The 15891-nt window shown below is 35.9% G+C and overlaps 2 protein-coding genes across 3 annotated transcripts in view; one reads left to right on the forward strand and one right to left on the reverse strand.

The window, feature by feature from the left end:
• LOC144974645 (uncharacterized) overlaps positions 1-3398 on the reverse strand; it is a 37345-nt gene extending 33947 nt beyond the window's left edge. For both annotated transcript variants that reach the window (XR_013645784.1, XM_078917723.1), the window contains exon 1: positions 3180-3398. Coding sequence is in view for 1 of the 2 variants with exons in the window: in XM_078917723.1 (XP_078773849.1) it covers positions 3180-3213 (34 nt within the window). In the remaining variant the exon portion in view is untranslated. The remainder of the gene's footprint in view (positions 1-3179) is intronic.
• A 117-nt stretch (positions 3399-3515) lies between these two features.
• On the forward strand, positions 3516-14534 carry LOC144974646 (integral membrane protein GPR180-like). Its single transcript, XM_078917724.1, has 9 exons — positions 3516-4113; positions 5017-5151; positions 6819-7028; positions 8956-9136; positions 9942-9991; positions 10994-11154; positions 12037-12228; positions 12663-12740; positions 14213-14534. The coding sequence occupies exons 1-9, from the start codon at positions 3915-3917 to the stop codon at positions 14366-14368; spliced, it is 1362 nt and encodes a 453-aa protein (XP_078773850.1). The 5' UTR covers positions 3516-3914; the 3' UTR covers positions 14369-14534.
• The last annotated feature ends 1357 nt before the right edge of the window (positions 14535-15891 follow it).

The raw sequence follows: 15891 nt of genomic DNA on the forward strand, positions 1-15891 counted from the left end.
AGGAATTACTCTGTCGTTAGGTATTGTTTATTTCTAAGTCAATGCCAATTTAGTATATCTTTTGATTGTGGATAAAATAGGGTATAATTTTGCTTTGCATACCTAATTTAAAAATTTGAAATTTGTAAATCAAAATTTCAGTGAAGGCGCATGATTTAACATCTTAGCTTTAAAATAAAATTAAATTCAGAGAAGGCCTTCCGAAAGCTCCTACATCCCCAATATTCTTGTTCTAGTAGGGGGTTTGGGAGGAGGGAAACTTTTTTTGTAGGAGCTTTCGGAAGGCCTCCCAAATTCAGGGCAAAGCTGTAAACCGCATCCATGAAATTCGTTCCAGCAAAATCCTTACTCAAATGTTAGCGGCCATTTTAGGCCAGTTTTGAAATCCAAATGGTGGTTACTACCGGAAAGGCAACAGTTTCCAGGTCACAAAGTCCGTCAGTAAATTAAAGGCGATAGATAGATAAAATAGGGCTACATTATCCCCAGGCATCTGGGGATAACGAAATTTTGTTATCCCCAGACACATATTTGAAACTCCGCTCTTTTAAATAATTATTCACATTCCAGAATATGGAATGTTTCTGAATGCACATAGAAATAAGGAAAGTTAATAAAATATCTATAAAAACATAAAATTAACCAAGATTAAATCAGTTGTTACTACATATACACAATATGCGTCGACTTCGAATTGCATGTCATGGCCGAATGGTTTAGTCATCTGCCCGGGAAGTTTTACCAGAATCGACGTTGTGGGTTCGAATCTTGGTTCCACCACTTTAAAAAAAATTTAAAAAATTCCGTCTCCTTTTTACAGAACGTTGCAAGTGAAAAATGTCCCATCCATCCTCCCCCCCCCCCCCCCACCTTTTTTTTTTTTTAAACTCTCTCTCTCTCTATCTCTCTTTCTCTTGGTTCCTTTCTAATTTCTAGCAAATTGTCATATTCGTCCCCACTCCAATCTCAAAAAGTGTCTCAAAAGAATAAATAATTAAAAAGCAAACCAACAGAAATATTCAGAGAGCCACCAATTGGTCAGATAGAGGAGAAAAAAACAAACAATAATTTTAAAAAAAAATAAAAAAATTTTTTAAGAAATTCATGCTCAGAAACGGAACAAAAGGCCAAACAAAAAGGAGAAAAGAATAGACTTGCACAATAAAAAAAAAAAAAAAAGAGGTGGGGAGGAGGATGGACGGATGGGACATTTATCCCTTGCAACGTTCTGTAAAAAGAAGACGGAATTAAAAAAAAAAAAAGTGGCGGAACCAGGATTCGAACCCACAACGTCGATTCTGTTAAAACTGCCCAGGGCAGAGACTAAACCATTCAGCCATGACACGCACTTCGAAGTCGACGCATATTGTGTATATGTAGTAACAACTGATTTAATGTTGGTTAATTTTATACTTTTACTTTTATAGATATTTTATTAACTTTCCTTATTTCTATGTGCATTTGGAAACATTCCATATTCTGGAAGGAAAAGGCTATTCAGACCCGAGTCTGAATTGCTTCCCGTAGCAATTCGGACCCGAGTCTGAATTGCCTCCCATGGCAATTCGGACCCCGAGTCTGAATTGCCTCCCGTGACAATTCGGTCGTCGTAAACACACACACTCATGAGTATCTCTAAGCCATTAAAAATAGAATAATCACACATACACACACACATTCCCCCTCCTCCAACAACCATTTCCACAACACAAGAGCCGGCGGCTTTTTCTCTTTGATCTTCTTCTTCTTCTTCGTTCCCGTCACGTCACATGGTCAGTCCGGTCTGGTGAATGAAGCCCACAGTGGTCCTGAGGTCGTCCTCACTGCCGTACAGCTCTTTGATCTCGTATCACCATGTTCTCCCCTGCGTCCAGCGCCTCGGTCGTTTGTGGGTTACCATTGTCTACTGATAGTATATAAGAAGTCACTGCCCCAATCCCATTACCAGTTGATCATTAATTTTCTCTAATAGGCACCTAGTCCAGTATTATCTAATAATATTAGTATTAAACGGTACTCTGCCCCTACCCCAGTGGCCGGGCTCTATTGCATGGTTTGCTGCCAAGAATCGCCTCTATTTTTATAATTTAGAAACAAAACAGCATATATTTTTAATTAAAAAAGAATTAAGATACTGCCTTTTGTCAAAGCCCGACCCATACTGCCTTTTAAATAAAACGCTCAAAGCCCAAAGTCATATTATTTTCCTTTCCCCACACTTTTTCGCGGCCGCAAATGGCAAAATATATAATGTAAATATGTCATGCATGTATCTTTTGCAACATGCTCATGGTAAATCAAATAAATCTTTCAATCATTACACAAAGACACTCTTTTATCTATGCGAGGGCAAATTAATTGTTAACGTTAACAATAGCGACTCCCAAAGGACACGAATATTTAGATCTATGTTTTGTTGGGGGTTTTTTTAAGTCGCTTGCAACACATTTAGGTCATATCAGCGCCAGTAAAAAGGGAGAAATTGGATAGTAAAAAGTTCTAGAATTACAATTAAAACATACCCAAGAAAAAGTAAAACAAAGAGGAATAATAGATCACCGCTTTTTTTTTTTTTAAGGTTAGTCATCTTCGGGAGCTCTAAAACGTGACTTGCTCGCTCACTTGCCCTCCTACCGACTGACAACTGAGAACGAGCAGCTCCCCCCTACCACGCTTCACTTTCGACCCAGCTTCCACTTTCGACATTTCCTGTGATTGCGCAGGCGCATTGTGGCAGGAGTCTGAATTGCCAATTCAGACTCGGGTCCGAATTGCCACTTTGATTCTGGAATGTGGATAATTGTTTAAAAGAGCGGAGTTTCAAATATATGTGTCTGAGGATAACGAAATATCGTTATCCCCAGACAGGTGTCTGGGGATAATGAATTTTCATTATCCTCAGACAGGGTGTCTGGGGATAATCACCACAGCGATAAAAATAAAATAGAAGTATCTAGAAGACCATTTTTCAGCCTTTAAACTTAAACTACAACTTTTCTTCTGCTTGTCTGATTTTCAGAATTTTGGTATCATTAGAATCGTGTTGAAAAGCACTTTATAATGATATGTTTCAATCCAATTTGATTTTTTAAAAATTTACCAAAGTACCTGAACTATACTAGAGAGACAAGAGAATCTACTGGCACTGGCACTACTCGATTAGGGTTGGAAGACCTTACCATTACCATCGGAAACGGTGTCGTGTGATGCCATCTATACTTGTGGAACACAATATATAAAAGGCCCCTTTGTTGTTTCATTATATTTTGCCACTGTCTTAGAACGAATTCACTTCCTTATTAAATGATTTATAAACAAGTTTTTGTGTGGAGCTGAGAAATCCACACACCTACTCTTTATTTTCTTCTTCTTAGTTTTCTTTCTTCCGGTTTCGAATCAAGAAGTTTGTTTCGTGACTGTTGTTATTATTGTTTATTGATCTTTTTAAATTCCTCCGGGAATTCCCGTTTACAGAAGCAAAGGGATATAACTAGGAAATTACATGCGAAGTCAACAATGCCACATATCACTTCACTTCACCGGCAGCTGACAGAAATAGACACAGTGACACAGTATTCTCAGTCTCAGTATCGTAAAACGAAAGAAAACAGTTTCGATAACTACTACTGCCTGTTGAAATTGCAAGTGGTTGATGAATCTGGAGACCTGGGAGTATTTAGTTCAGTTGACTTCTCAGTCTAAGTCTAAGATTAAGATGATTCTTAGTCAATAAGTTCAATAAAAGAAAAACCAACTTTCCCTCAATTCTCACCTTTCTGATTCGGAGTACTGAGTAGACTGAGAACTTCAACGTTAAATCAGGAGCACATTTTTAGATCACCGCCAATATAGACAATCTGTTTCACCATGTCATAACCAGTACATAATATTTAACAGATGTTATAGAATCAAAAATGTTGTGGCCCCCTGACAGATTTTACTTGCCACCATGTTTCGCACCGAAGATCACCAGACTAAAATCAATATGTGCAATATTAATATTAATTTGTTGTCTATTTCACAAAGTTGACAGCAAGACTGTCAGCGGAATTTTTCGTCCTGAGTTTGCTCATCAAAACATCGGACAGTATGTGACTTCATTTGCATTTCATGGTAAAAATATTTTTCTTTTTTTTTAAATCTTTTTTTTTCTTTTAATTAATTTTAATCAATCCATGACCATGGGCATGATGTTGTCCTCACACTCACACAAGAATGTATGCCCTTTATTTGAAATAGACTAATTAGAAAGGCTCAGGGGTTCATTCATTCTAGGCTTTTTTCAGTTCTGTGTTTTTGAATTGTTCGGACATAGTTGTGGAATTGAGATCACGCTCTTGGTTGGATAACATGTCTCCAATCTGTTCTAAGACTTAGACTTTCCACTGATCAACAGCATTTATGAGAAAAGCATTTGTTTGTAATAATATTTTCATTATTTTATTATACGATGCTAAAAAAAAAGGATTTTTATGATGTTAGTAGCGATGATTAGGTTTTATGGAAGAAATACAATATATCAGTGAGAGTTTTCTCTCTGTTGTTTGCAAAACATTAAAATTCATTCTGGAGTTTGAAAGGGACAAGTGTAGTTCCACAGTTATAGCAAATATTTATTGCTTATTTATTGTGCATTTTTTAATTATACGATTTTGTATTAAAGGACTATTGTCTCTATGTTCTTACCCTATTTCTTGTTTTATGATGCATGGACTTAAGCATACCAGAGACGCTTTTGTTGTTGTTGGTTTTTAAGAGGAAGTAAAATGTGAAATAGCTTTATTGTTTGATGACTGAAATTTGACTTGTTTAAGTTCAAGTTATAAAGGTTAAATTGGTTGATTAAAGAGTCATGCAATAAACATTACAGTTCATAAACAAATGTCCCTTCTTTTACATTTTTTCCTGACTGTGAACTTGATTAGAACTATTACTATTAGTAAAACTCTTCAATTCATCCAACCACCTCTCAATATTTTAACACAACTTAATATTGTCATCCTTTTCTACCTACAGGTAATGCCATTCTTAATTTCACCATAAACGCAACAGGGACAGACTCCAAACTGTACTTGTTTTTATCGGATGACTGGAAAGATGCAGTTGGAGATACCAATTGCCACAGACGGTTGGCAAAAGCAAGAGGAATGAGTAAGATTTCATTTTCTAATGAATAAAAATTAATAACCTGATGTAAAGCTGTGACAAAAAAAGTTTGAGTATTGGTGAAGCGTACAGTCCACCTCTAACAATTGCTTTTATAATCTGCCTCCTCATCGCTAGAGGAATTTATTTTTTAAGTTAATGAATGATTTCCATTCGTCATTTCAAGAGTTAATTCATCTTTAGGGTCAGTCTTAAAAAAGACCTTGTCAACCCAGACATCAGCAGCGTCCTAAAATGAGCAAATGTGGCTAAGAATTTTGTCCAAGGAAAAAGTGAGTTTCACTGGGAAGGGATGGGGGGGGGGGGCTGGTTGGAATTGGAGCATAGGACCTGTGGATGTAAGTGCAATACAGTGGAACCTGGATACAACGAGGAAAGTGTGTCGAGCAAAAGATCCTTCCTGTAGCAGAGTCCCGTTATAACCATGCATTGGGAAATTGAAGAGAGGCAATACAGAAGGAAGTAAAACATGTAAAGGTGCAAGGAAAAATCTATTTGAGTTATTGCAATACAGAAGGAAGTAAAACATGTAAAGATGCAAGGAAAAATCTATTTGAGTTATTTTCCAAAGTAAAAGTAAATAAATCAGATTGACGTTACTATGACTTCCAAACCTTTGGCTCCCCTCCCCCCTACACTCCCTCTGCCACTTACTTCAGAACAAAGTGCGAGTAAGAGCAATGTAATGGTTAAATTCTACCAGCCTCATTTGCTCTACTTTCCACCCATCCCAACCCTGCGATTGATTGCCACTTTCACTGCCAACTGCACTCAAAACTCAAGTAGTACACCATCCCAATGATAAGAAAGTCAGTATGGGCTTCACATAGAACTTATCACCCACTCACTGTATCAGTATGTTGGTCAGTCAGGCATGGGCCTCTCATCTGCCTTTTTTTGCGTCTCCTACACAGAGAAACATTGATGGTACACACAATAACTGCTATTTGCCCATCCCCCCTCCGGTGTGTGCCATGTGTGCTTTCCTCTTTTTTCAACTGGGTACTAAACATGCAACTCACATCCCAGTTGTAGTCATTTTCCAATAAGTATTACATCTTTATGGTCATGCATGATTTATATCATGGACCTTAGAACAAGGATTTAAACATTTCCCATTGTAGTTGTAGCTGAGCTCCTGTTGCATCCTAGGCTGTTGTACACGAGCTGTACTGTACCTAATCCATTTGGCCATCTTGTCTTTATTATTAAATGCAGTGTACAACTGTTTATTACTTTCACTGTGATCAGGAAGTTACCTATCAGGTTCATAAAAAGTGGCAATCACGATCGTGTAGACTGTTTATATATTATAATTATTGAAGGATGCATGTAAGAAAATGTCTCACTCTTTAATTTTTCAGATTAGATAATCGTCCATGCCTTCAGTTAGCATTTTGTCACACTATGTATAGATTTTCTCTCTCTGTGTTTTTTTTTTTTTTTTTTTTTTTACTTTCTTTACTTTGGTTGAAACTTTTCATTTTGGATATATAAAAAGATTGATCGTTATCATTTAAAATAAAAAAAAATTTATACTAGAAAGATAAAATTTACATCTTTCATTTTCATGTTTTTTTGGGGGTTTTTTTGGCTTTTTTTAAACAGATGACTGTACTAATTTAAAGTATATTTTGAACTTTCTTTCACAGTCAAATTGAACAGCACATCTGGCACTCGAGAAGTATTTCACTTCATCTTTCCTCGCATTTGGCATTTGGTGTTTGCTGATCAGCACACATGTGAGGAAAAAGGCCCTGTTGTCCCAGATGGCGAGTCCATCAACATTCAATACACAATTAAGCTGTTTAATCCTGACAGTCTTGGGAATCCCACAGAGCATTTTGGTGATCAGGAAACGGGTAACCATTTGATCCATTTTTGGCCATGTTTCATACTGTCTATTTTGAAAAATCATGCACCCAATTACTGCTGAGTAGTCAGCAGAGGAGTCAGATAAAACCTTGACTCAATCAGAGGGAATCAAGTGCTCAATCAATTTAGATATTGGGACCCCTTTGATGAAACGAAGTGCATTTAAACAGTGGCTCTGAAGCCTGTAGACATAAAAAATTCTTGTTCCATGTGCTTCGGAACAATGACAGAGCTCATGAATGAGTGGCCAGAAAATTGTCTTGACAAGATATGTTACATACCTTACCACACTCGAATCAGATGTGAATGAGTAGCTGGCCATAGCAGCAATAGTTATGGTAAGGATGCTTAACAGGTGACTTGTTCTGTATGAAGCATAGATTTGGATAATATATGTCCTTTGAAGGTATAATTACAGTGCAACCTCGATATAACGACATCGTCGGGACCGGGAAAACGTGTCGTTATAGAGGGATGTCGTTACAGAGAGGTTTCCTATGTGTGTATATCAGGAGGTGTTTTGGGTCTTGTGTAGTGAATGTATACTTTTTCATTTTCCCTCTGTAGTTTATCCGGGCTTGGGACCGGCATGTATTGCATTCATCATACGCATACATGGCCATTTAAAAAAAAAAAATTTTTTGTTTTTTATTTTGTTTTGTTTTTTTGTTGTTTTTTTTTCAATTTTTTTTTAAGAAGTCGTCAATCTTTGTCTGTGTTTGTCTGGAGCAGATGATCTCACACACCTTGTCTTCAGTACGATCTAGTAGATCAAAAAGCACTGATCCATTTTGGTTTTGCTGTGCAAAGTGCCTGAGGGTGAGCAGCGCCATATAAGCTTCCTTTCCTGTGACTTGCGGTGGTAGTGGTGTCTCCTCTTCATCCTCATTATCTGAATCTGACGCGGGCTGTTGTTTTGCTTGCAGTATGTCGTTGCATTGGCTACAATAAGAACTAGCTCTGGGCTTATTACGAGTAGACAACATACATAGAATGGAAGATACCACTTGTAATAGTTACGAACAATTTCATGGTAGACAAACACCTTCAAGGTTTGTCGGACCAGAAATGTCGTTATACAGGGGTTTTGCTGAAATGTACGTCGCTATAGAGGGTTTTTTATTACTAATGATATATAGTAAAATAAAAAAATGGGACCTGAGTACCATGTCGTTATACAGGGAATGTCGCTATAACGGATGTCTTTACATCGGGGTTGCACTGTATAGCATTCTGAATGCGCAATTAACATGGTGAACCAATGTAAATGGGTATTTGTATTTATTTATTTACTTATTTATTTTTTCTTTATGTAATTATCTTACAGTGCAACCTCTCTATAATGACATCGTTAGGTCCTGAAAAAAATGTTATAGAGGGTTGTCATTACAGAGGGGTTGTAAAGAAAAAGGGGGGGGGGGGTTAAAATTCCATTTTCCCTTAGTATTTCATCCGGGCTTGGGACCAGCATGTGTACAATGTCTGTTTTTGTGGCTCCAGCCGGAGTTGTTATGTTTTCTCTCGGTTTTTGATAATGGCTGATAAACTGTTGTGGGGAATTCCATATTTTGCAGCGATGTCCTTCTTTGTCATTTTCTTCATGTCAACATCGTTTAAAATTTGTAATTTGACCTCAAGGGTCAAGGCTTTTTTCTCTTTAACTTGTTAGGAGTATAAAATCAAGCTTTTTCATTGGCTAAATTTTATTGCAGATTCATTGGACCAGGAATTTCAATGTCACTGTTCAGGGTTTTTGCTAAAATATATGTTGCTAGAGAGAATATTTTTTTTACTAACAATACAATATAGAGGAAAAAAATCAGGACCTGACCGCCATGCCGCTATAAAGATTGTCTTAATAGAGAGGTTGCTCTGTATTTACTTGATTATTTCATGTCCATTGTTATTCTTCAGGTTTGTTAAAGTTTTACCAACTGTTAACCCTGACATACTTTGTGGTTGCCTGTGTTGTGGGACCACAGCTTTATCAAACCTTGGACAAAGGTGGCCCCATGCAGTTGGTGATACAGCTCTTGTCCCTGTCCATGAGCCTACAATTCTTGTCTGCCTTTATAGTGATGATCCATTTTTATAGGTAAGAGAGAAAGGCATTTGTGTGAATATTATTAATTCCCCAACTTTATCAGATCTAGTGAAAGTGATATTTTTTTTCTTTTTCACATTTGTGACCCAACGTCGCAAAATGGTATTATGTCGGAATGGACCAGATGCTAAAAAGTCAAATTAAAGTTAAACTGGACAAAAATATGAATTACTGGTATTTAGTAACCTGAAATATGATATTCATTCTGCTCAATAATGTTATAAACTCAACGCAAGTCTGATATTTCTGGCTATAAATTAAATTTTCAACATCTTAACCATTCCGACTTAATACCGTTTTTAGGCGAAGGGTCACATTTTAAAAATGTGTATTTTGCAGACTGTTGAAAAAAAAATTATGAACTTTACTATGATGTTTTTTCCTGGATCCAATTCACTTCACATTACCAAATTTTCTATCCATACATTCAGGCATCCGTTTTTTATTCATATTCTTACAATGATATATTTCCCTGCTTACACCTAAGTTGAGTGAGGTAGTGTGTTTAAAACGTCTTATTCAAAGGACATAATGCCATCCATCCAGTTACTAACCAAGCTCACTATTACTTGATTATGTTACAAATATAAGACATCTTACAGCTGAGTCACAAAAATTGATCTTGCATTATATACCAGTGAAATGGTTGATAGCATTTTAACTTAATTCCTTTGGTTATTACCGACGGTAGTCTAATTAAATTTGACATTTGTATATTCCTCAATGTCAGATTTTGAATCAGAATTTATTACATTCTTCTTTCTTTCTTTTCTTTTTTGTTTTGAATACCTTTTAGATATTCCAAGGATGGAATAGGGTCACCAAACTCGGAACTTTTATCTGAATGTGAGTACAGCTTCTAAAATATTACTCATATGATCCACAGCCTCAACATGGTATTAAAACCCAGTTGAAGAAGATACCAAAAAACAGGGATACCCCTTTTCTGGCTTTAGTCAGAAATCTGGCTATTTAGAATTTTCTGGCTCTTCGTTATTTTTTTTTTTTTTTCAGATCATGAAGAGACAAACATTTGACTACAAAAAAATTTTCAGTCAAAAAAATATAATAGTTGAAAATTGGACCAAAATTTTTTATTTTTAAAGAGCGTTAAAAAGATTATTTGATTAAAAGTGAGAGAACTATCCTGCTTTACTTAATTTGATATGTGTGTTCAGAAGTTTAGAATATTTCATTCCATTTGATGGGATAAGCTTTTATGGTTTCGGTAATATGTTTTACAGATGCAGAATTTCAGCCTTTTTCGTTATGGCCGAAGGTATCCCAGGAAAAATACTAATTTAAGGGGGGGTGGAGGAGGCAAGAGAGAGTGGAGTTGAAGTTCGAGAAGCTATATCCATTCTACTTAAGAGTAGACATTTATATGAAAAGTTTCATATTTTGTGACAATTGATGGTTTAAGTTAAATAGAATGCTCACCAGTCCTGTCTGTCAAACCATTAATGTTTAAACTCTCTTAGATAGGACTACAACTTATCATTTCACGTTAACCTCATTCATTCGATTATTTCTATTTGTAGCATCTAGTCCATTTTCATATAATACTGCTGAGCTGGTAGGTCACATTTGTTATGATTTCAATGAACCCCTTTTAAAGTTTAGTGAGCACAATTTTGTATTCAGTATTTCTTTTTCTTCTGGTTATATATATATATATATATATATATATATATATATATATATATATATATATATATATATATATATGTGTTTTATGTATCAATTATTAATTCACAAAAATAAAAAGTGAAAATGGAAAAATAAGTTTATTTTCTTTGAAATATTGATTGATTTTTTTTTTGTCTTTTCTTATGTTGTTCCTTGTAGTTTTAGACATGTTGTCCCAATTCACCATGTTGTTAATGCTGCTGAGTTTGTCCCTTGGCTGGACTCTTACTTCAGCTCAGACGGTCTGTCGATTTGCACATTTTCGGAACTTGATACGCAAACCTGCAGCTAGGGTGGTTGGTGTTTTTGGAATTGTCCAGGTATGTGCGTCATAATATTTTGATAATTTTGTCGTTATTTAGATCCGCAAAAAATATTGATAGCTAGATTTTAATCACAGTCATCAAAAAATGTTAAAAATGGAAGGATGGGGTGTTGGAAGCAGACAAACATTTTTTAAAAAAATCAAATAAATGAATATGTAATCAACAAACTGATAAATAAGCTGCAATAAAAATGCAAAATGAGAAGTTATATTAATACAATGGATTTTTATATATTATAATTAACAATCTAATAATCAGTAAACTTAATACATGCCATACAACAACATTATACATTCCACTCAGTGGGATATTTTGAACTATATTGAAAATATTTCCCTATATAATAGCCGTGTATGCAGGCACACCTGAGTGAAATAAATTTTTGTGCATTGAGCTTCTTGCTCACAGACGAAGAGACCGAGCAGCATAAAAAGATGTAAACATGCTTTTTCCCTTTGGTTCCCAGCATATGCAAAAATCTGGGTCAAAAAGTAGATTCAAGATCATAACAGTTTTTTATTTTTCAAGACTTAACTTATAACAAAGATAAATATCTTCATGATGAATGCCACACTGTATATGATTTATAATATATTTTCATCTCCTGCTCTCCCTCCATCTATTTCTCTTTCTCTCTCTCTCTCTCTCTCTCTCTCTCTCTCTCTCTCTCTCCCTCTCTCTCTCTCTCTCTCTCTCTCTCTCTCTCTCTATCTCTCTCTCTCTCTCTCTCTCTCTCTCTCTCTCTCTTCTCTCTCTCTCTCTCTCTTCTCTCTCTCTCTCTCTCTCTCTCTCTCTCTCTCTCTCTCTCTGGGTTTTCCTGGAGTGCTACATTCATATTGTTAAGTCACAATAGTAATTTTTGTTTTCATTTTACAGGGATTGTTATTTATGTGGGAACAGTCACAAGACCAGAGTCTACGCCTTTACCGCTCCCAGAGGAGTTATGCTGGTATTGCACTCGTCTTCCTCCGTATTGTAATGGCTGCCATGTTTGCAATCAAACTTAGAGATGTTATTCGCTCTGAAAGGAGTAAATTGAAACGCCAGTTTTATGCCTCTTTTACCAAGGTAGGTATCGAAAAGATGTTTTGGTGATTCAATTGTCAGTTACTATTTAGCAGCCCGGTTATATTTGATTAGTATTTTTTAAATTAAAATTTTAGTAGTATTAATCACTTGAGATTGATATTTCCTTGTAGTTTTAGTTTTTAAAAGTATTTTTCAATGTTTGATTCGACTTTTTTGTGTGTGTGTGTGTGTGTAATTTGTTTTGTTTTTCTCTCTCTCTTTTTTTTTCATATAGAACAGAATTGGCATAAAAGGATTTGTCATTAGAGAGTACTTAGCTTCTTAATGGTTATTGTACTTTTGAAATAATATTTGATAGCCAAGATCTACTAATTCAATTGAATTAGGAATGCCAAATATATTTAATGAGTCTTATAGTTTTTATGTAAACTTCATCTTGTTTGATTCTAAAGTTTGCTTCTGTTAAATTTCAGTTGTGCCTGATGTGGTTTTTATGTTATCCCATCATAGTTCTATGTTCATGGGTGTTTTCAGAATATCTTCAATATAAGGTTAGTTTTGTCCTCAATACTTCATCTCCTCCTCCTCCTCCTCCTCCTCCTCCTCCTCCTTCTTCTTCTTCTTCTTCTTCTTCTTCTTCTTCTTCTTCTTCTTCTTCTTCTTCTTCTTCTTCTTTTCTTCTTCTTCTTCTCTCCTTCTTCTCCTCTTCTTCTTCTTCTTCTTCTTCTTCTTCTTCTTCTTCTTCTTCTTCTTCTTCTTCTTCTTCTTCTTCTTCTTCTTCTTCTTCTTCTTCTTCTCAGAATTTTAAGGGGGTGTAGAAATATCCATGTTATTGACAAACCAGTAAACTTTGCTAATTGTAACGATTTCAGTGAAAACTGACATTTCCAAATTAGAAAGGTCCCACTGTATTATTAACATCGTATTACAGTATGCTTTCAAGGGTTCCAATAGCTCAGTGGGTAGAGTACTAGCCTCTTATGCAAAGAGATTTTTTTTTTTACTTCCTATCCACCAAGCCGAGTGGTTAAGGCATTGCACTGTGACCTGGGTTCGAGTCCCTCTTCAGGCACTTTCATTTTTTTTCTTTGAGCAAGATTATTAAACCCCAATTTGCTCGCTTGGACAACATGGGTGATTCCTGTTGACATCAGACATCTTGTTTGATGGGTTATCTATATTCCTTCGTGGAATGCCTAGGCGACAATATCTTATGATAACGTGGCACAAAAGGCATAATATAATATATATCCACCAAGCAGTGATTGGGGAACTGGATCTGTAAGATCTGTGTGATATTGACTAGCGACGAAATGGTAATGAGGAATTGCTATTGTCCATTTAATGCTATAGGGGTCCCAATAGATCAGTAGGTAGAGCACTAACTTCTCATGCAAGGGACTGAGTTCGATCCCGGGTGAAGTCGAGATTGTTTTCTGACTTGTCCGCCCAGCAGATTGGGTAGCTTGGTCTTTAAGATCAGGTGGAAAGTACTTTGTGATAGACTAACATTACATCCTATCCAAAGGGTAGCAAGAAATTTATATTGTCCGTTTCACGCTGTAAAAACCAGGATATACACCAATGCCATGGGCCTCGTGGCTCTGAGGGACTTCTTTTTAACACTACAATAACGGGGGAAATCTCTGACTCCAGAGAATTAGGGAGTAAAACTAATAAGTAGAGGTGCTTAAATGAGTAACGCTGACTCATGAATGAACAACACAAAACAAACGATGTTTTGGCCCTTGGCCTTTTTCAAGTAAACACAGAATACATATATATTTATATTAGATTGTCATAATAATATAGGCGAAAATGTGTGTGTGTGTGTGTGTGTGTGTGTGTGTGTGTGTGCAATGGAAGAGATAGAGAGAGTGAGAGATGATGAGATGAAAAACTATAAATATATATATATATGTCAAGAATAAGGTAGGGGGATGGGGGAGGGGGTTGGGTTTATTGAAGAATAAAGGGCTATGAAGCATAATTGTAATATGTGCTTTTGACTTATTTTTTCCAGCTCATCACCATGTGTGTGTTACTGTGTCAATGGATCTCAGGTGTATTACTCTACCGGCTCTTCCTATCTCGAAGTCTTTACTGGGAGGTGTCCGCTCTCTCCAGTAGCCTTCCCTTCCGATTTGATCATAAATACGGAATGAAGCTCTATTCTTGACCCTCACTGAATTGATGTTGATTTATATTTAGCATATTTATATATGAATTTATTATACTGTTTGCAATCGTTGTACAAATTTGACATGTTTTGTCATGCATCAAAAAGAAATGTTTTCTTAATGGCCTTGGGTCACACTAATAAAGAAGTATTTTTATTTACCTCATATATGTTTTCTCATTATGATTTGTTTTGCTGACAAGGTTTTCTAGGAAAAGTGCTGAGCTGAATACAAGATTCGTCCATTTCAGGTTTATTATTGTTATTATTTTTATATTTTCTTGCCATTAATAAGGTTGTGTACATGATATGATCTTTGTTTTGCAAATTTTTTTCTTTGCCCTAATTACATAAATTTAATTTTTTAAAAATCTTAACTATATTACTCAAACATAAACCACATTTTTGTTATCCTGGGGATGGGGGGGGGGGGGGGGGGGGTTCTGACCTCCCATAGTGGACAGGAAGGAGGCACTTACTGTGTCTTCTATCCCTCTCTATCTGTTTTCCAATTTGCCTTCTGTCTTTGTCTTGGAATGAGATTGTCCGATTTTATCCTGGCCCTGGCTGGAAAGAGTCAAATGTATATGAGAGTTTTGGGAGATGCTATTTCTTGTCTTGTAAATCATCTCTCTGTTATGCATTGTATTCTTTTGTGTTATACATAAGTACGATTTGTAAACATTTGAATGTGTTCCTCTTAGTGGGAACCTGTGCTTGTGTCTGGATGAGACATATAGTTAATCTCAAACTAAGTACACTGATAGTATGCTCTTGGAATCTACATCTGTTCCCTATTTGAACTAATCCCCCTTTGTTTTACTTATTCTTGGGTGCTTTAATTGTAATTCTAGACCTTTTTACTATCTCATTCTCTACCTTTTTACTGGCGCTGATATGACCTAAATGTGTTGCATGCGCTGTAAAACCCATAAATACAAACACACATTTTGATATCTCTATTTTTTTACAAATCAAATATGAGAGCATTAATGCAGTATGTATTCTTTTACATGGAATAAAATGATGTTGTGACATCGTTGAATGTTCATGGTTCTGTTTTAAGATGTAATATTTAAAATTTGCATCAAAATAATGATAGCATTTTCTGGGACGGGTCCTTTAACCTGCCATGGTGGGCAAGAGGTCATTTACTGTGTCTTCTATCCCCTTTTGCTGTTTTCTGTCTTGGAATTGGAATGCTTGGTTTTGTCCTGGCCCTTGCCTGGGTCGTTGACTGTCAAATGTTTAGTATTAGTTTTGGGAGGTGATTTTATTTTCCTTGTAAATCATCTTTCTGTTATGTATTGTTTGTTTTGTTTTCTCTTTGGATATATTCTGTAAAATATTTGAGTATATTCATCTTGATGGGATCCTATGCTGGTGTCTGTATTATTTTAAGTTATCTCAAACTAAGTACACTGATAGCGTGCTCTGGAATCTACAGTTGTTCCCTACCAATTCCCCTTCTCTTTTTTTCTTGGATATCTTTACTTGTAATACAGTTGAATTACTTTAAACCG

The sequence above is a fragment of the Berghia stephanieae genome, chromosome 6 (genome assembly GCF_034508935.2).
Source record: "Berghia stephanieae isolate SIO BIC M18660-M18661 chromosome 6, UCSD_Bste_1.3, whole genome shotgun sequence".
Lineage (NCBI taxonomy): Eukaryota > Metazoa > Mollusca > Gastropoda > Nudibranchia > Aeolidiidae > Berghia > Berghia stephanieae.